This window comes from Lissotriton helveticus, chromosome 1_1 (genome assembly GCF_964261635.1).
Source record: "Lissotriton helveticus chromosome 1_1, aLisHel1.1, whole genome shotgun sequence".
NCBI classification, from domain to species: Eukaryota; Metazoa; Chordata; class Amphibia; order Caudata; family Salamandridae; genus Lissotriton; species Lissotriton helveticus.
This window is the reverse complement of record NC_136057.1, coordinates 1896602663-1896624082: the sequence shown is the minus strand read 5'-3', so window position 1 is coordinate 1896624082 and position 21420 is coordinate 1896602663. Positions and strand designations below refer to the sequence as shown.

At 44.7% G+C, this 21420-nt stretch overlaps 1 protein-coding gene across 1 annotated transcript in view; it reads left to right on the top strand.

Moving 5' to 3' along the window:
* HMCN1 (hemicentin 1) overlaps window positions 1-21420 on the top strand; it is a 1257483-nt gene that overhangs the window by 827666 nt on the left and 408397 nt on the right. Inside the window, exons 58-63 of the mRNA XM_078642741.1 lie at window positions 7962-8123; window positions 9716-9829; window positions 9927-10129; window positions 11424-11505; window positions 11594-11725; window positions 12925-13074. Coding sequence (XP_078498867.1) covers window positions 7962-8123; window positions 9716-9829; window positions 9927-10129; window positions 11424-11505; window positions 11594-11725; window positions 12925-13074 — 843 coding nt within the window. The remainder of the gene's footprint in view (window positions 1-7961; window positions 8124-9715; window positions 9830-9926; window positions 10130-11423; window positions 11506-11593; window positions 11726-12924; window positions 13075-21420) is intronic.

The window sequence follows — 21420 nt, the reverse complement described above, 5'->3', positions numbered from 1 at the left end:
ATGGGGACCACTATATGCAAGGTCGGTTTCGAATGGCACATACCTCCCGGTAAGAGGGGGGGCTTCCATGCGATAACTTTGTTGACTTGATACCACAGTTACGGTGCACTTTGCACGCCTGACCCCCCCCCCCGAATTAGTCTTTGTTGCTCTCCTCGAGAGTATGGACGGGAGCACGTTTCGCACCCGACCTTTTGGTATTCTATACGTTTATTATGTTATATGGCTCACTATTTCATTAGTCATGTTTTCCCCTTCCCCTCCCCCTCTGTTCATGTGGTGTACGGTCCTGGAAATACTATCGGTGTGTAATGTTGGGAACAATTGCTTGATGGAAACTTGGGACCCGGGGAGCGGTGGTGGGAAGGCGGGGGGAAGGGTACCGTTAAAAATCCGCAATGTCAGACATTAAGATATGTACGTGGAATGTCCGGGGTATGCACACACCATCACGACGTTACCAGATCTACTCATATCTCAAACGCCACCACATACAAATTGCTCTCCTACAAGAAACACACCTCAGCGAGTCGGAAACCTGCACTCTACGCTGCAGATGGCAGGGGCAACTATATGCCACACGCTATTCATCTTATGCTAAGGGGACACTAGTGTGGGTCAGACCAGGCACTCCATGGACAACGCTGGATACACATGTGGACCCCGGGGGGGAGATATGTTGTGGTCCAGGGCAGGCTAGACGGGAATCCGCTCGTGCTGGCCTCAACACGGGCCTAGCGGCTTTCCTCGCGCAGTTATCTACCACGCTAGCTCCCTGGCACGGTATCCCGTGGGTGATGGGCGGGGACTACAATGGCACACTGGACCTGGCCCTGGACCGATCCCATCCCCCACCGCCCAATTCACAGGCACACACTGCTGCGAGCACTCTACAGGCGTGGTCCGCACAATGGGACTTGCAAGATGCATGGCGCAGCCGTAACCCACACACCAGGGCCTACTTGTACTATTCTGGGGCGCATGCCCTACACGTGCGTCTCGATAGATACATGGTCACCAGCGAGGTCCTGCCACATATCACGGACACCTGCTACATGGGTCGCACACACTCTGACCACAACCCTCACACCCTACATTTGGCATGGGAACGCCCCCGGCCCCCAATACCCACTTGGCGGCTACAGCCCGACCTGCTACTGGATGGCCACTTTCGACACTCCATAAGCGCACAAACAACACAATATTTTGAGGACAACACTGGTACGGCATCAACCCCGCAGATCGAATGGGACGCATTCAAAGTGGTCATCAGGGGGCAATGCCTAGGCACGCAAACTTGCGCACGACCCCAACTAGAGACGGACCTGAGGCGCCATGAGACAGACCTGCTACAGGCAGAACAGGAAGCGACTGACGGCGAAGACGCTAGACTGTTAGGGGCGCGAGCGGAACATGACAGGTTAATAGATAAACTGAAACATGTTAACTACACGGCACATTCGGCCCGCACACATCATACTGGCGATAAGCCCGGTAGGCTGTTGGCCTGGCTGATACAGCGTGAGGAGCGAACGTCGCCCGTGACGGAGATACGGCCGCCCGTCGGCCCTGTGGTGTACACCCAGGCAAAGATCCACGAAGCCTTCATAGCACATTACCAAGAGCTGTATGGGTCGCGCCTACGGGCCCCACTCCCGGACATAGCCGCTTACCTCGACGAGGTCACACTGCCCACCCTTACGGCAGACCAACGTGACGACCTTGGGTCGCCATTGGAGGCGGATGAGCTGCGCGACGCCATCTTTGCCCTCTCAAATGGCAAGGCTCCCGGACCAGATGGGATACCGGCCGAATATTATAAAGCATGCTCTGCTATACTAATACCGGAGCTCCTTAGGGTGTACTCGGCAGCACTTGACGACTTGGCCCTGCCTCAGTCAATGAATGAGGCGACACTAGTGTCTCTTCTCAAGCCAGGCCGGGATGCCGCACTCCTCGGTTCGTATAGGCCCCTAGCGCTCCTAAACACGGACTACAAGATCCTAGCGTCAGCCCTGGCCAGACGACTGGCGCCGCTGGTGCCCTCCCTGGTACATAGCGACCAGAATGGCTTTGTGCCCGCTAGAAACACCTCCCAAAACATCAGAAGACTGTTTCGGGTACAAGAATACGTGGTGCAGGGATGGCCGAGATCGGGGTGCTTAATCCTGGATCTCGAAAAAGCGTTTGACTCGGTCGAATGGCCCTACCTATTGGCAGTGCTACGCAAGTTCGACCTAGGAGACGACTACGTCGAATTAGTCGGTCTGCTGTACAGGAGCCCCGAAGTGCGAGTCGGCAGAGGTAGGCTATTGTCCGACGCCATCAAGATCAGGCGAGGCACCAGACAAGGCTGCCCGCTGTCCCCATTACTTTTCTCGCTAGCAATAGAACCCCTCGCCGAGATGTTGCGCAGCAGAGGCGCGAACTGGGGCATACCGCTGGCAGATGGTGTGCACGTTGTCTCGCTGTATGCTGACCACCTGCTCCTGTATTTCAGAGACCTCGCCAGCTTGCCGCCAGACCTGTCAGAAATCTTCCGAGCCTTCGAGACCATGTCGGGCCTCAGGGTGAACTGGGCCAAATCGGGGGCATACTCATTCGCCCCCGACGTCCCGGACCCCGGAATCAGCATCAATGACGAACAGCTACCATGGCACGATACCACATTCAAGTATCTGGGAATCTACATATACAGAACGCCCTCGGACATCCTGGATGGCAACCTGACGCGCGCCATCACGTCCATCAGGTCACAGATAGCCTTTTGGAAGACTCTCCCACTCAATGTACCGAGCAGTGTGACGCTGACGAAAATGATTGTGCTGCCCAGACTCCTATACTACTTCGCCAACATCCCGGTGTACGTCCCGGCCCACACCTTTAAGGAATTAGAGACAATGATCAGGGAACTGATCTGGAACGCTGGCAGACCTAGAGTGGCACTGACCAAACTGTACACACCAGTGGAGGCCGGCGGCCTCGCTGTGCCACACCTAGAGCTTTACTACCTAGCGGCTCAACTGCAGTGGGTGTCAGCCTGGCTCACAGGCAGGAGCCTGGAGGACACAGCTACATCCGCGTAGACGCTGTCCCTCCTACAGATACACTCGCTATTCCACCCGCTGGCGCGCACGAAGTCTCAACCGCAACTCCACGTCGCTGTGAAATGCTTCACCAGAAGCTTACGGCTCACTAGAGACGTCAAACGGTGTGCCCCGGCGCTCCCACTCCTGGGCACCCCCAAGGCTACATCCGATGTCACGGAGGCCGCGCTGGAGCACTGGACACGCTCGGGAGTAGACACCATGGCGGACCTCTACGCCGACGGAACCCTGATTCCCTTCGAGACACTAGTTAGCGACACGGGCATCCCAGCGGGCCAGTTCTTGCAGCACGCCTCTATAGTGGCGGCATACACGCGACAGTGGGGAAACATCACTGAGGAGCTCCCCACACACCAACTGATACAACACCTACACGTCATGGGGGATGGATCGCACGTGATACATTGGCTGACTCACGCACTGTTGTCACACACACAACATACTCTGCAACCCCTGCGCGACAAATGGGCAACTGACAGAGGGAGGGACTGGACGGACAAGGAATGGGCGATGGTGTTGGCAGGCCCCAAAAATGTCCCACGTAACGCACGCTTCAAACTGATTCAATTTTATATATTACATAGAGCGTACCTCTCACCGGACAAAATCAACCAGTACTTCCCAGGTGCCACGGCTAGCTGCCCGAGATGTGCGCTCGATGGTGCGGACCTGCTGCACATGCTGTGGCTATGCCCTCAGATACAAACATATTGACAGACGGCGCTACTGATTCTCGAGCGATGCACGGCCATGCCGATACCGCACACGTGGGAGGCATGCCTACTGGGCCTCTACAAGAGGACCAAACATAATAAAGTCCACTCCCGTTTCTGGGACCTTGGCCTCCTCACGGCTAAAAGGCTGCTTACCAAACATTGGAAACGTACAACCCCACCCACAGCGCAACACTGGTGTGCCTCCCTGGACAATTGGGCTAGAGCAGAGAGCATTATCCTCCGTAACGAGGAGACAGCAGGTTTGCGCCAATTCCCAATTGCGACTCTGTGGGACGACATGCTCAGCGCCTTCCATAGAGAATGCCAGCCACAGAGAGACCACGCACCTGACACTCCCCCCGGGAGGGATAGAGATGCAACAGAGAGAGCGACCGAAACCGACCATGAACCTGATGCCTCTGACCAGGATACACATGCACCGCCAGACAGGGAGACTGCTATACTCGCAGTTGACGCCACACTATAACGGGCGAGACGCCACAACCCACGACTGACATGCATCCCACGCCACCCGCAGTCATCCCGACACTATCCCGGGACCTGACAAGCAGAGGAAGGCACGCCTGATGACTCCCCTGCAACCTACCGATATCGAAGCACTCCCTCCACGACAGCTACACCGAGCCACCAAGTCCACTGACCGCAACCCGCCACTCCCCCCCCCCTTTCCCCCTCCCTTCTTTTCTTCTCCATACTCTCCCTACGGAGCTCACACAGCAGGAATGACAGCGATGAGGACACACTATGACTTACCGAGTGCTGATTAGCTGCATTATGAGCTGCGTCCCGCGACCATGACCTACACCCCAGGGCTATAGAAACATATCTGCTGGGCTCTTCGCTCTCTCTCTACCCATGAGTAATTTACGAGAGATCCATTAACAGAGCGGACAATGCCACGCCTTTAACAGCCCATAATGACGCCTTGCCCCTATGCCGCACCACTAGATACACAACCACCACACGCGACGAACCACAATCGCATGATCTTCTCCACTGATTAGATCACCCAAAGCCATCTCTATTCGGGCTGATGGTTAGTGGCTCTGCAGGCACAGATGATACATCCTAGTGGGGAACACAGTCAGGGACAGCTGTTTGTACCATGTACTGTTTTTCTTCTTTTCAGCAATGACGGTCATGGAATGTGAAGATTGCGATGTATAATGCTGTCATTGTTCTCGTTCTTCACTGCACATCGCACGAATGACCTAAACTTTACCTTCCATCCAATATGGCTCTGTATTGTTACCCTATGTTGAAATATCAATAAAAATATTCAAAAAAAAAATGGGTCTCGCCTTACTTGAGCCTTCCGTGTGTGCCTCATTCTCCTCTTCTAGAGGTTTTTTCTTTGAACTAACTCTTTTCAGTGTATTTCAACACGCTTCAAAATGAGGCTGCCTCCTGCCATGGGTGCATTAGGTGGCTCGCCCCTTTTGATATATATATATATATATATATATATATATATATATATATATATATATATATATATATATATATATATATATATATATATATATATATGTATACACATACATATATATATATATACCCACGGATTGACCATTGGGTATCCCTTTTTACACACCTCCACCTCTCTTCGCTTCTGCGAGGTCTGGTCCTATATCCCCGTTTTTTGGGGAGCAGTTGGGTGCCTTGTACTCAAGATTGCATCGTTCAGGCATGGCGATATTTTTTCTTAGCACGTTTACAGTGCTTTTTGGTGCCCTTTCCTACATCTTCGGCAATGGGGGTTTCTTAAGTTCCACTCCCTGGGGTGGACCTCTGCTTCTGGATCCTCTTTTCTTGGGGGTCTTGTCTGTCCCGTTCAAGTACTGCACAGTCCCTCTTTTCTGTGGAGGTGCATTTCCCATCCGGGTCAGAGGTGGTGGTCTGGAGCTCCGATGTTGTTCTCAACAGCTATGTGTGTTCTTCTTCACAGTTCCTATAGGCACCTTCGTTGCCTCTGATGCCACACCCTTCAGATGCGTCTTTTTCCTTGGGTGTCATCCTAATCTGTGTCTGTTGTACCTGCGAGACAGCTCCTCTGATGCAGGTCATCCCAGGTGTTGCGCCCTGCGTCTCTGTCTCCCATGGGTGCGTTCTCCTCTTGGCCTTCAAATTGCCTTGTTGGGCAGTCCCGTACTCATCTTAACTACGCCACCTTGTTGTCTCCGTAGCTGTCCGCTATGTGCATGTTTTCATTGTGTGAAATGCAAAAACAACAGTTGGCAGCCCTACGTTGGCAGGGTATGCCCAGACGTGGGTCCCTTGCTCACTTTGCCACTGGATTCAAGCTAGCCTGGCTGATGACGGCTGATTAGCCAGAAACCGGTCCCAGGATCCTTGTTTCTGGTCCAGGGAAGACATGGCTTGGCAGTTCGGGCTGGACTGTTCCCATGAGGCACAGGGTCAGACTGATTTGCATATGGCCATGTCTGAACTGGGGTGGTGGAGTGAGCTAAAGAATGTTGATGGATTAAAACCAGATCAGTTGACTGGGGGTGAGTGTTTGATTTGCTCAAACGCTCCGTCCATCATCCCCTTTGGTATTGCCATGTTTTCGTTGTGGTCTGCCTCGGTGCACTTCAGTGCTGTGCTGTACGCCCCTGTCGCCTTTGTGTGACTAAGTGTGCACTTGGCATGTCTTTTGTTACCGCCTGTCAGTTCCTGCCTCTTTCCTTTTGCTTCCTGGATGCTGCCTTTCTGGCCTCCCTTGCGTGGGCTCACCTGGTAAGCTCTGGTTATATCCCTCCATGTTGTCCTCTAGCTATCGTTGGAGTCAACTTAGTGCACCATTGAGCTCTGTGAGTAGTTCTTCATTATGAACTCTCTCTTCCATTCAGGGATATGGCTTATTGCGGTTTCTACATCTTATACATATATATATATGGTCTTGCGCCATTCTGGCAGTCATTGTGATACCTTGCCACCCGTTGGCGTTCCTGAGTCCAGCACTAAGCCAAGCACAACACATGAAGAAACTGGGAGTAATTCTTAAGGCAGACCTTTTTAATGGCCCCTTTGCATTAGATAAAACATAGGGCCTGATCATGAGTTTGGAGGTCCTCATCCAGCACCATCACTGCTGCGCGCAGGAGGACCATCAAGCCTGAGGTGCACCTGCCTGCCGGATTCTGACTTCAATCCAGGATGGAGAGCCTTAACAGCTGACTGCCTTTGTGACTTCGCCTGCAGCATGTTCCTGAACGGTGTGGCATGCACCATGTCGTGCATGCCACAACCTGCAGAAACGGGGTGCAATTCCAGGGGCCACAACATGTGTCTCCCTGCATACACCCATAGGCCCATAGGGGCAGGGGGCGCTGTTAGGGCCCCTTTAGTTGTATATCCACCATATCCACCACTCTGTTAAAGGCGGGTACACAACCATGAAATGGGCAGTGAAAAGGCAACTTGGAATATGCTTGCAGTGCTGAATCGGCACCACCAGCCTATTCTTACTCCTTTCCACTGCACCACCACTGCAGGATCATGAATCCAGGCAGAGGTGGCGGTCCTGTGGCGGTCTGAACGCCACACTCGAAATACTGCAAGTGGACCCACAGTGACGGCGGTGGTGGGACCGCCATACTCGTAATTAGGCCCATCGTCTAAAACGGAGCTCTTTGATAAAATGCAGCTCCTAACAAATAAAGCTTGGGAAAAATATATAAATAAATAAAGTATAAATAAATAAATAAATAACATACAGATTTATTTTAATTTACAGTTCATGTAACGGTAGTAGGCTACCCTCAAAGTAGCATTACCAGTGAGAGATTTTGTATCCCTACCTCATTGGTGAAACATTCGTCTTTTATGATTCAATGTCATGTGAATCAAATTTGCATACTAGAGTCTTTGCATGGTAACCCTTTCCAGCCACAAATTTGGACAGATAAGAGATTGGTGTACCAAAAGGGGGGGGGTTTAAATACAAGCCGTATAAGAATGGGAATTGAAACTTTGCACAAGAAATGGCTAGGACGGGGATGTGAAAGAGAGGTTTAAAATAAAAATGGATATACACAGAACAAGTAGCCTATGTTTCTATAAATGAGCATCAGTTATTCCAGAGCCTATAACCAATCTGTGTTTTGGTTCACAGTTCCTCCAAGCATTATTGGTGACAACCCTGAGAATTTGACTGTTGTGGTGAACAACTTTATTGCACTGACTTGCGAGGTCATCGGCTTCCCAACTCCTGCCCTCAGCTGGCTGAAAAATGGAAAACCAATTAGCTTGAACACAAACGCTCTCATTGTACCTGGTAAGAAATAACAGTGGCTATGCTGGTGAAAGTTGGAGGTGGTGGTATGTTTGTAGTCTAGACAAGGGCTGTTTAGGGCCAGCAAGGTTCAACTTGTTTTTGTATGGAACCTTCTTGCGCAATAGAAACATATGCTCTCTGGATTGTACTATTGCTTCTTTCTGCTCATGCTATTGCATTGCAAAGAATTTTGGGATCTGGGACTAATGTTGTCAACCAGGTAGCTAGACAACTATTCTCATTAGAATTAATCTGATATTGGAGTCCTCAATGATGTAATGTGCATGAGCTGGTAAACAACAAAGAGGAAGACCTTATAATTACTTCAAATGGGCACACTACCATGCTTTATCATGTTGTACCTATCTGTGTTGTATGCTAAATGTTTACAATGCCATCAACCTCCTTCATCTCCAAGCCCACTCATCCGCCTCACCAGTAGCTTAAATCTGGAATTTCAACTAATGTATCATTTCTCCCTATGATTCTGATCTCCAGTTATTTCCACCACAGAGGGTTGACAATTACCAATTCCTCAAATTAATTTAAATGGTTCTTAAACACACAGGACACTTTGTCAGTTGGTGCCTGTTTACAATTAATCAAAATAATTTAAATTGTTTCTAAAGACACTGGAGACTTTTTCAAAGATTTATCTACTGTACTTCTCCATGTCTTGGCCTAATTAAAACACAAATTAGACAGCTTGAATTGCTGCAAAACTGGTTTGCAAAGTGTTACAAGACCATTGATATTCTGGGCTTGGGAAACCAGCCCCATGTGTAAATGTAAATGTAAATGTATTTCGATTTATATAGCGCACTAATCACCCAGGGGTCTCAAGGCGCTTGCTTAGGGAACCCGTCCTGGTATTCCCCTGTGAGATACCCCGGCAGGGTATTCACAAGGTGAAAGCCAGGCATCCCGCCGCGAGGGGCTGTAGTGGAGATTAAGCAAGCTATTGCCCAGAGTCGCAGAGTGTGACCCCGTGAGTCGAGTAGGCACCGGAGCGAGAATTGTCGAGTCCGTGGAATTTTTTTGAGCCCGAGACCCGCCGAGGCGGGGAATCGAACCCTGGTCCACGGCTGATCTCAGCTTCCGGGTCTGCCGCCTCTAACCACTGAGCCACGCTTCTCCACTGTGCCCTCTCATGACTCCTTGTCAGACATAGAATGAAAATTGAGCTCTACCTGCCATTCCAGGTCTACTTGGGGATCAGGCTCTGTGTAAGGATGCATGCTGTTCCCTCAGTACATCCCAAAGTGGGACTCAAGATCTCCAAATGCATGACGGAAAAATATAGATGTTAATGTAAGGGAAGACATGAAAGGCCCAAGAGCTTACAAAGCTCCCCCTGACCCTTAGAGTAGAAAGTTAGCACAGAAAGCAGCCTACAGCTTTCTTTTTTTCAGGCTTCAGTTTAATATTTTGTGGGACTCTACTGGCACAACCAACTCTCTGATATTACAAATGCAAATGTTCATGTTTTAAAGTGCTACCAGTTGATGCCGCCAGAAGCAACCTCACTGTGATGGAAGGCACCCAACAATGCACCCAAATAAATTAACAACTATTCTATTTGTTTGCTACAGGAGGAAGAACATTGCAGATCCCTCGCTCTAGACTTTCAGATGGTGGAGAATATGTATGTGTCGCCATTAACAAAGCCGGAGAAAATAAGAAGAGCATCTTTCTAACGGTTTACGGTTGGCCATCAAAATCAAACCATTAACATTGATAGCAGATGACTGTAAATGATCTTGGTAACTTTCTGACCAAGTTTACTGTGTTGTTTTTTCCTAGTCCCTCCAAGCATCAAAGATCAAAGTGGAGAGTCCGTTACTGTCATCAACTCCCGTGTAGGGAGCTCAGTTACGCTGGAGTGTGAGTCGAATGCTGTACCTGCACCCATAATCACATGGTATAAGAACGGCCGTCTGATCACTGAGTCTGCCAATGTGGAGGTCTTAGCAGAGGGTCAGATGCTGCAGATCAAAGGAGCTGAGGTAACCTGCATGACTTGAAACAGCACTGTCTTAATTAATTACCCTTTTTAGGGCATGTACTACAAACCTGTGAGCTAGGAAAGAGCGTCTTTGTTTTTTCAATGTTCTGGATCATATTTGGGAAAGATATTTGCTTTCAGTCATAATCAAGCCTATGAGCAAGAGGAATTCAGATGTATTCTTCACCCCTGTAAACACACTTGCATATGTGAGTATACTTGTTGTTTAGTCTCAAGTTCTGATAAAGGCCATTAGTCAAAAACAAAATCAGTGCTCATTCTACCTGCTATACTAACAGGCACTGCTCATCACAGTCTTGAGTTCAGAATGCAGTATGAAATCCCGCTCAAATTTGACTTCTAAATCATGACAATAATTGGGCTAGTTTACTTTGATTCCTGCGCAAACTCCTGTTTATACAGGAATTGGAATTCCAACTACTGCAGTAATTACTGTACTCCTGCAATTTTCCCTTTGTGTATTTGAACAGCTCAAACCCATCAACATTTTGGAAAACAGGCTGAATTTTGATACATGCAGAAGTTGGTTTAGAAAACAAAATCATTGCTTGTGGTTCAAATTCCGTATGAATAGATGGTATTTACCACAGTAAATGTTGCACATTTTAGAATTGATCTTTGCCAGGTGGAATACATACCTCAGTCATTACCAACCTATTTGGAATCAGCACCTTAGATATTTTACTTTGGTTGAGAAATGGGCTTTGAAGGGAGAGCAGAGACTCTTCCTTTGTATTAAAAGATGGCAAGATCATTCTTGGCACTATGAAGGTGAATACTATTTTCTTCATCCGTCTTTGGTGCCAATTAAAACATCCCACCTAGAGGTAAAGAAGTTATTGTCAGTGGGAAACTGAGCATATATTTTAGTCCTCAGATTGTATTAAAACAAATTTGGCCAATAAAAGATCGAATATGGTGTGTTTCAGAAGCTTACCATTGACCTCACTGGTGGTAGGTGTTAGAATGGAACTTATAGATGGGATAGAAAATGTCTGTTTGAAGTTGAAGGCCCGAAATTCTTTAAATAATGTTTGTGTCAGACAGAACTATCCAGCTAATGAATAGAAAACAAACATTATTATGCATTGCAGTTTAAAATATAAATAGAAAACGGAATATGTGCAAAATATTATGATATTCTCAAATTCATTATTTTATTGTTTCCCTTGCACTTTTCCAAAATGTAACTCAAACTTTGTCACAACAGCATTATTCGTCATGAACATTGAAATGGTGCATAACAAAATGTGTTCTTGTCTACTTTCTGTTAGGTGTCCGACACAGGCCAGTATGTGTGTAAAGCTACCAACATCGCAGGACAGGATGATAAGAACTTCCATCTCAATGTACATGGTGAGTTCCTGACCTCTCCCCACTGCATCCTCCTGCCCATGATTCCATCACTTACTCAGCTCTCTGTCTTCTCATACATTGACCTTAGTGCCTCCCAGTATTGATGGACCTGAAGAAGAGCATGTCAGTGAGACCATCAGCAACCCTGTAACCTTCACGTGTGACGCTGCAGGGATTCCTCCACCAACGTTGACGTGGCTAAAGAATGGCCATCCAATAGGTAATTTTCAGTTGCTTCTATTCTAGAATCATATCAGTCAGTGTAGGGTGTCCTAACTTGTTTACAAGCCACTAAGGCGTCCAGCTTCTTACATACAGTTACATGTTATTAGATCGAAGAAAGATTTCACATCTTGAGGCCAGCAACAGGACTCCGGCATGTATGGAGCATTTTCTACAGATAAGCAGAGCTCAATGTGAATCTGGATCTCAATGTGAATTTTTATGGGTATGCAAATAATACTTGCATCCTTGAAAAATGATATCATCTTGAAAAGATCTGTGTGACATTGAAAGGTATTGTAGCAACTTCTAATTTTATTTTCAGCTAATTCTTTCATAAGGCTTTATGACACCATGTAGTTGTGGTGAGCAATTGCAGCATAAGGCTCAAAATTGCATTTTTGTCTGTTCATAAAGAGAACTTGAGGAGTAATTATGGGAATTAGCATCGAGCTAATACATTTTTGTGCCATTCCTAGTCCTATGATAATATGGGTCCTTGCAGTAATGCTAATTCTGGCACAAAATGCATTCCCATACTGAATAAATGTTTCAGACCCGATGTTTAAACATATGATACATGGAAATGGAGTCTAAAAATGGAGTCTACAATGTCCACAATATTTCAAACATATGCAGAGATTTTGAAGACTAACCAACTGGAACATTGTCCCCACCAATCATTACTGCAAGCTTCACCAAGCTGCAAATAGGTTCTGGGGACATTTTTGGAAACAGTGGGAAATGTGCATTATTATCAGTACACATTCTGGCAACTTCCAGTAATGCTTCTAAGGCTCCAGAGAGGAATTGCCAGTAACAAACTTACTGTACATTTTCTAGGTCTGGAACATTATCTGGATGTTTAAAATGAAGGGGTTAAATGGTTCGCAGCTCAGTCGTCTTTGTCAAACGCTTCATTTTGAGGATAACACTCTCCAAAAGTAGAGTTTGTGTAAAGCAGAACTAAACTAAACTAAACAGTGTTGGATGAGATGGGAATCGAATGCTTTGATTAGATGGAGTTGTAACTGCATAGGGTATTAACTGTAAGGACGTGCGTCATCATGGCACAGCAGCGTGTAATGGTGCTGAACAGTTTCACTGATATAAGTTCACTTTTCTATATTATTTTGCAGTTGTTTTGTCTCTTTAGGTTCAAAACAATCCACATTTAATCTTTGTACTTATTTACAGATAATTCAAACTCTCTTGAAGTTCATATTTTGTCTGGGGGCAACAAGCTACAGATTGCTCGGTCACAGCAAGCAGATAGTGGAACTTACACATGCATTGCTTCCAACATCGAAGGGAAAGCACAGAAGCGATATATCCTCAGCATACAAGGTGCGTGACAGAGGTACAGCATTGCTTTTTCATGGTGGGTCATGCATATTGTCATACTTCCTGCACTTTTTCATTCAAAAAAGTCCTCTGAAAAGTGAAAATATTTGAACATAAGGAGGGTGGGAGCACACTGCCTCACAACCCAGCACTCAATTTGCCCCTATGCATCACGGTAAATGCAGTGCATGATAACACTTACTTTAGTGGTAATATTAAATGTTTTCTCCTTGTTTCTCCTTTGTTGGTGCTGTCTGTGCTGTGTAACTCTGGACACATGTTTCTGGATTCATTCCCCCATCAGTAGAGTGCACCAAGTTGTTTTGGGGTTGCTGGTAATGCTGCCCACAGTTTACTCAGGTCTCTATGCCACTCACTGGTACTGAGCTGACACAAGCTTGTCAGCTCGGTAGCTCAAGGTAGCCTTTTCAAACAGGAGGAGGGTAGGAGAAAACTGTCTCACACCCCAGTGCTCAATTGGCCCAATTCATCATGGTAAATGCAGTGCATGCTAACACTTACATCATCAGTTGTATATATTTAAACAAAATTGTGGAAATCTAGTGCATTTATATATGCACAGACATCCCCCCAAAAAACACCAATGTAGTAGTCTTTATTTTTTCACCTTTCTTGATGCAGCCTGTGCTGTGTAACTCTAAACATGTGTGTTCTGGATTCATTTCTTCATCAGTAGAGACCAACAAGTCATTTTGGGGGTGCTGGAAATTCTGCTCAAAATCTTCTCGGGTCTCTATACCACTCAGTGAGTGCAGGTGCATCAAAACAAGCTTGTCAGCTAAATAGGTCAAGGGAGCCTTGTCATACAAAAAGAGGGTGGGAGCACACTGCCTCCCATCCCAACTCTCAATTTTCCCCAATGCGTCATAGTAAATTCAGTGCATGATAATACTTACATCAGCAGTAGTATATATTTAAACAAATTGTGGAAATCTAGTGCATTTATATATGCACAGACATCCCCCCTAAAAGAAACAATGTTATCCATTCTAATTCTGATTTAAGTATCAGTTTGTATGTCTTTATCGCTATAACTAACTAGGTGTATGCTATGGTAGCAAGTGAAAATGTAGAGCCTTATTTAGAGCTTTCAGGGCAGGAGCACTACTGTAAATCGTTAGTGCTCTTGCCCAGCCAAACTCGTGATTCACCCGTCCTATTTAGAGCTCAGAGCACTGCTTCACAGGGGCTGAGTCTCTGCTTGTAAAATCAGATTTTATCTGAAAAATGTATGCTGCTCAGTTTAGTAATCTAGCAGCAGATAAGGATGTTGTGAGAAGCAGTGGGTTTGATTGGTTAATGCAGCTATCCCCAAATCCTGCCCAAAGCGTCAGCAGCAACTAAAACCCTCTTTCAAACTCCAGCATTTTACAAACTGATATCTTAGTATATTATATTATGTAACATGCATGATTCCATTTTTCCCTAAGCTTTCAACTATTTAGATAGCACACAGTGGGGTAAGGCAAAATTATGGGCACCCTACAGAAAGTTGTCAGGGCACTACACAGGGATGACTTGGTAATATTTAAAAGAAAGGTTTTTACCCATCAAAATGGCTTATTTTGACTGGTTGCAATGCACAGTCAGGCTGCAATGGTAGATCTAAAGACATGTTTGCACTGGCACTACTGTGGATGGCACAGTAGGTGCTGCTTCCTATTAGTAACTTCCAGGCCTTGCCACGTTTCATATGATATACTATGGACTTACAGGCAAGTTAAATATACCATTTAGGAGTATGCCATTTCAATCATATTTAAAAGGAAGCACAGGCACTTGGCTACTGGATAACAGGGGTAAAATACACAGAGCTCAAAAGCCGTCAAAAAATAGGGTCCAGCAATTGGCACAACATCTGGGTGACCACGCAGAAAAGACAGATGTTCTACAATAATCCTCAGGTTTAGTGGGGGATCTTGAAGAGAAGGGCCCTATGTACAGCAGGGTCTGCAAGGGCCAGCGTTACACCCCTGATAACAGAGCCCATAAACACATCCTTCTTTGTTCACCAAGTTGTAATTAAAATGTCTCAACAGTGAATCATAATGTAGCACGTCTTACAGCACAGATATAAACAATGAAAAACTTAGATAATCAATATGAAATAGTAATGATGTAGATTCCTAAATAGGAAATGTAATTATATACAACTTACTATTTTCAATGTTTAGGTCAACTAAAAATATAAATGCAATATCAATGCATATATTAATACTTGACATAATCTTTCTACCAACCAGGATCCCTTAATTTATTGGTGACTTTGGATAATATTTCTTTATAATTCTTTCCTACACTTTCCTGGCTTTCCTTCCACACACATCACTTCTACATATCCTATAAATTCTCCAAAGCTCCCCATTTTTCTGCATCACCACATTCTTCCTCACTGCCACTATCATCAGCGGTTCACAGTACTTAGATTGAACATCCTACCACATTCATTTCATTAATAAAATCTCAACACTTCCAATCTCTTTCCCTGGTTTTCTTGAATTCACCATACCTTTTATAATATATTGGATATTTGTTGGTGTTTTTCTTGGTTTGCTAACCCTCTTCCACACTCTTCCAGTCCTCTCATTCCAGACAAAACAGTGGCATTTTACTTTCAAGAATTTTCTTCTTTAAGCACTGGAATGGGGATACCCCTATTGCAGTATTGGGTGCTCTATGAAGGACTCATAACTTTCTGTTGAGAGCAAACTTCACCTGAATCCCATCCACCAAAGCCATCTGTATATTTTCTTTTTATCACTGGCTTCATTTGTTCAACCAACGCATTTGCTTGGGGAGAATAAAATGCAGTTTTTTGATGTACTAAAGCCACACTTTACAATAAGTCCCTCCTCTCTCAGGAAACCTTCTGTATTCCATTATAAGTGATATTTACCTCAGGAATTCATCTAACAAATTCCTCTTTTAAAAACTCAATCATAGTAACTGTGGTAATAGTACTACGCCCCTTCACCAACACTGCCACTAAGAACTTTATTCCCCTTATTCAACAAATAAAATGCTTCACTGATTTCCAATGCATCAAAAGGTGAACAGCCTTTACAACGAAACTTTTACAACGCACTACCTATACAACGCAACTTTTACAACGCAAACTATTACAACGCATTGCTCTGGGAGGCGCTCTAGGAACTGGAATAGGTTAATTTACTATCCAATAACCTTCCCTAGTGTCCACGGGGACTGGAGTTGGAATAGTAAATTAAACTATTCACTATCCAGCACCCCAAAGCACTATGCGTTGTAATGGACTGCGTTGTAATACTTACGTTGTAAAGGCATGCGATGTAAATGCATGCGTTGTAATGTCATAGACCAGTCAGGTGCACCTAGAAATTGGGAATTGCAAGAATCCAGTCGACTTAATATAAGTGACTGAATTATTAGTGAATGAGGATGGTCTGGAGAAATGACAAGATTTTGCAGACAGACCGCGTTAAGGAAAATAAAACAGGTAGAAGAAAGATTCTTTCTTTGAGTGCAGAGTGAAAGATATTCATGTATATGCCAAGGTTGCATACTATTGAAGAAACTTTGGGGGTCATATTACTGGGTAGTGGCTAAATGTTTACTGTTAAAGGAATAGAAGGTCTACCTATGGCACAACATAGGATTGAACACTATTGAACTTTAATTAATTCAACCCTAACCAGCGTGAGATGTCCCATTGGCAATTATGGAAAGATTCTAAGGATAGAGGACTATATTGGTCAACTGACAAAATTATTTGCGTGTCATCAGCCTAATTCATGAAACATTGATTATGTGACTACAGATCAATTTAGTCAAGAGTTTCAGATAAATATTAATTAATGTAGGGCTGAGAGCCCTGAGGCACCACATGCTCCACCTTCCAACACCCAAATTGAAAAGTTGGAAGATGAATTACTTGTGGTCTGCCTTCTAAATACATTTTACACCACTCAAGGGCAGTGCCCTGGGTAATAATTTCCACCAGCCCTGAGAACAAAATGTCATTGTTTGCTATATCAAGGGCAGAAAACAAGTCTAAAAGTATTAAGGCAATAAAGTGGCTATTGTCTGCTGCCTTTCTGAGATCATCTAAAGCAGCAACCAAGGCAGATTCAGTACAGTGAGCTGGGCAAAAGCCTGACTGAGCTGGGTCAAGTATATTGTTACTTTCAAGAAAATCAGAGATGATGGTATTGATGAATTTCTTTACAATTTTTACCAGAAAGGGGAAAAGAGATGTTGACCTAAAATTGCTTAAAACTGCAGGGTCCGCAGAGGGTTTCTTAAGCAGTAGGGCCACCATGTATTTTTTTCCAATCTGAGGGTACAGCTCCCGATGATAAAGAAAGATTGCATGAAGATAAAAAGGTTTAGCAAGGCAGGTTGAGGCCTTCTTCCAGAAATTATTTGGAGGTAGAGGATCTAATTGTGATCCAGAAGAAATAGAGTTGTCAAGATTCAAAAAATTCATTGTCATTGGGTACATCCAAAGTTGTAATAGTTGGACGCGTATTCTCAACAACCCAAGACTGCATAAAGTCGGAAGAATAATTCAGGCTTGGTAATAACTCAGATTGAGGAGTAGGTGAAGACAAAATGTGTAAAACATGAAAGGATGATGCAGAGTTTCTCCTCAAAGTAGAGGGAAATGGTGTCACATAGTTGCGCATGCTCTTTAGCTTGAAAAGAGCAAGAAGGATTAACAATTGAGTGAACCACAGAGAAAAGTTGTTTCATAGTATTTGAGGCAGAGAGAATAGATTGAGCATAACAGTCCGCCTTAGCAGCACAGAAAGTTGTGTTTAGGTTTTTTGTATTATTTTTAGTACAATTTTGAGTTCAGGAGAATAGTTCGCTCGCCACTGTTACTCAACTTTTTTACAATCTTATTTAGCTGGTCTGTCATTATACCATGGTGCGGAAGGCTGCACACGAGTCCAGATCTTCTTATATGGAAGGATAATATCTAAGACTTGATAATCCGTTTATGGTAGGAGGTAGATGCATCCTCAAATACGCCTTGAATTGGAGGATAGACCTTAGGGGCCTTCACCGCTGTACTCATCATCCTTATTTCAGGGCTAGTAACGAGAACAGCGGATAAAGCTTCACATATTAATTTGGCCCAAGGCCAAGACCTGATAGATTTATGGTCAAGGCTGGGGGCAAAATCATGATAAAGCTAATGGCCAGATATGGAAAAGAATGAGAGAATGTTTAGTTCACACCTGAGGAAGAATATGACCATTGATCATCAAGCTTTCTGGAGCAAAAATTAAATCGATAGTGTGGCAATCCTTGTAAGTAGGTTTTGAGACCAATTGTGAGAAGCCTACTGCCTCCGTAGAGTCCATTAAGTCTCCAGTAGAAGAATGATGTGAGCTGTCAGTCAAAATTATTAAAACACTTAGAATGAAGGATTGTGAATGGGATCAAGTGAGTGGATAATTAGGCTCCCTTAAAGAATTAACAAAATCTGCAGAAGGACTAGGAGTGCGATAGCAAAACACTCCAGCAATAAACGACAACGAGGATAGGTGTATAACAAAAGCAAGACATTTAGCATAGTGCAATGTAACCAGATATAAGGGCTTTACATTTTACTTCTTCCTTCAGATTATCACAAGCCTTCCACCTCTGCATAGAGGATGGGGAAGACGCATAATGTTAAAGCCTATAGACCATGCATAACCCCGATCAAATGCAGAGTCAGACGTTGTCCAGGTTTTAGTGATAAAAAAACAAATTCAAATCCTTAGCTTGAATTACTTTGTGTATTTCTAGTGCATGTTTGAGTAAAGATAGCACATTAATGAAAGCACTCTTAATCAGTGGAATGGAGGTACAATTATTTTTGGTTGGCCCCCGCTCAGTATGTTCATCAAAAGTGCAATGGACTTCGGCTGGAGAAGTAAATAATGACTGCACTCTATGAAGGCCCAATCACTTAACCCCCGCTCTAGCAGCTGTTCTGGAGAATACCTTATCAAAGTGGTTGGAGGGAGACCACCCAATAGGATGAAACCTCAGGTTAAACTGGCAGATGGGATTTGCTCTATGGCACCTTCGGGGCGCTAGTGGTGCATCCACTGCATGCATCTGCTGCATGGCCGTGCAGCTGGACACTTTAAATATTCCAAATCCTGCTTGTGCATGAGTAGCTAGAGCGCCGACCAAAATGGTGGAGACTAAATGAGCAAATTAGTTGAAGGAAAAAATGTTTTGGGCTGGTGTGTACTCCACATGAGTCCGAACTAGCTTTGTAAAATAGCCACAAAAAACAGCTGAGAAGCAGGGTACATACGTAAAGAAAACTAAAGTGCTAATGTGATGAGAATATTCAAATGTCCGAAAAAGGAACCTGTAGTTCTCTATAGCAAAACAATAACAATTTACCCTACCGCCGGCTATGCAATCGGGACCAACAGTTCTAGTATACAAAGAATAAAAAAACACTTTGCCAAAAATGTAATGAGCTTGATAAACGTAAACAGTAGTTTATAAAAAACAAACACTCATTTGACTAGCAATTATTCACATAATAAGCAGCAGAAATGGTTATTGTGGCACGCAACTGGGCTCTTAAACAGTCTGAGTCCTGCTTGGGCATGAGTAACTAGAGTGCCGACCAAAATAGTGGAGCCGAACTGAGCAATTGAAATACAACAAATAGAGTGAGTGTAGTTCCTGATACATATTTTGCTCTTTCTGGAGCTTCTCAAAGCAATGTTACTCAGTTGGTTCTGAAAGCAGGTGAGATTTCAACCTTTCACATCATAGAGGAAGTATGGGTTCAATAACAGCCGTTTTGCACAGGATCATTATCCCCAGGTGCACAGCCACCTTTTGCCCCTAGGAAGCTACACTAGATATGAGTATTTAAAAGGGCTCATGACTTCTAACCATAACTTTTCTCAAGATATAACAGGAAATGGTACAGGTGACTACAGTGCATCTCTAATTACTTCTACCTCTTTCCTGGCGCACTTATGAAACTATAAACAGCACATCTACCCATATATCTATTTTGGGCCACCTTAAAACTTTCCTTCCTGCCTTAGTAATCCTTTTTCCAAATGACCTTCATATGCTCAGTTATCTACCTTTTGGCAGCCTCTGGGGGAATTAACATACCTCTCCTCTTCCAAAAGAGGTTGTGATGGGGATCAGGGAAATCGCTTTGGGTGAAGTGGAGTGGACTGCTGCAGCAGAGGGGTATGGAGTGTGGAAAAGGGTGATAAAATGGGTGGCAAAAAGATGACCTTCGGAGGTTAAGTTGAGGGATAAAGAAAATTATTTTTGGAAAGTGAGGCAGGAATTAAGGGCCCGATGTAGGTAGCCCTTTACCGATCGGAATCGGCCGAAAATACCGATTTTCGGCCGTTTCCGATCGGTAAAGGGCCATGGAGATGTAGGGGCACATTTTCGGTAATTTTACCGATTCGTTATCATTACCGAATAGGTAAATTTACCGATTCGGTAATGATAACGATTCGGTAAAATTACCGAAAATGTGATGTAGGTAGCCTATGTTCCGGCAGCACATGGCTTACAGAATCGGTATTTTACCATGGAATACAAATCCATGGTAAAAAAACGATTCCTGTGTACATGCACATCTGTGCATGTACACATGTGCCATGTGACAGACAGACGTGCCCTTAGGGCATGTCTGTGTGCCACATTGCACACATGGCCGTTTTGGGGGTGCTAGAGGGTGTCAAAGTGACACCCCCTGCACCCTTGTGAATTCCTTAAATACCGATTGGGTAAATACCGAATCGGTAATGCCTAATCATTCCTATGGGCTTCAAAGCCCATAGGAAAGAATGGGCATTACCGATTCGGTATTTACCCAATCGGTAATTAATGAATTGTTAAGGATTCGGTAACGAATCCAGATGTTGGGACCTACATCCCATTTACCGATTTTAAAATACCGAATCGGTAAGATTCGGTATTTCAAAATCGGTAATTGGGATTTACCTACATCGGGCCCTAAATATTGACTTTATTGTGGGAAATATTGCAATTTCAAATAGTACTGGTGTAGATTAAAAAAAAATATTTCAGTGGGCAGGGAAGACATTGGGGTGTGCTTGTGGTGGTCCCTTGTCCCACAGGGAAAGATCCACTTTGTGAATCATTTACCACTCCAACTTGGGTGTCCATAAATCATCAACGGGTTGCGGTTACCATTATACTTACAAATCACTGATAAACGATATCCTGAATTGTTAATAAGAAACAATTTTCCCTTTCACTCCCCTACCTAATTGTAATTCGGAAACCTTGTGTAAGTCAGAAAAAACGGTGTGATTTTGTGAACTGCAG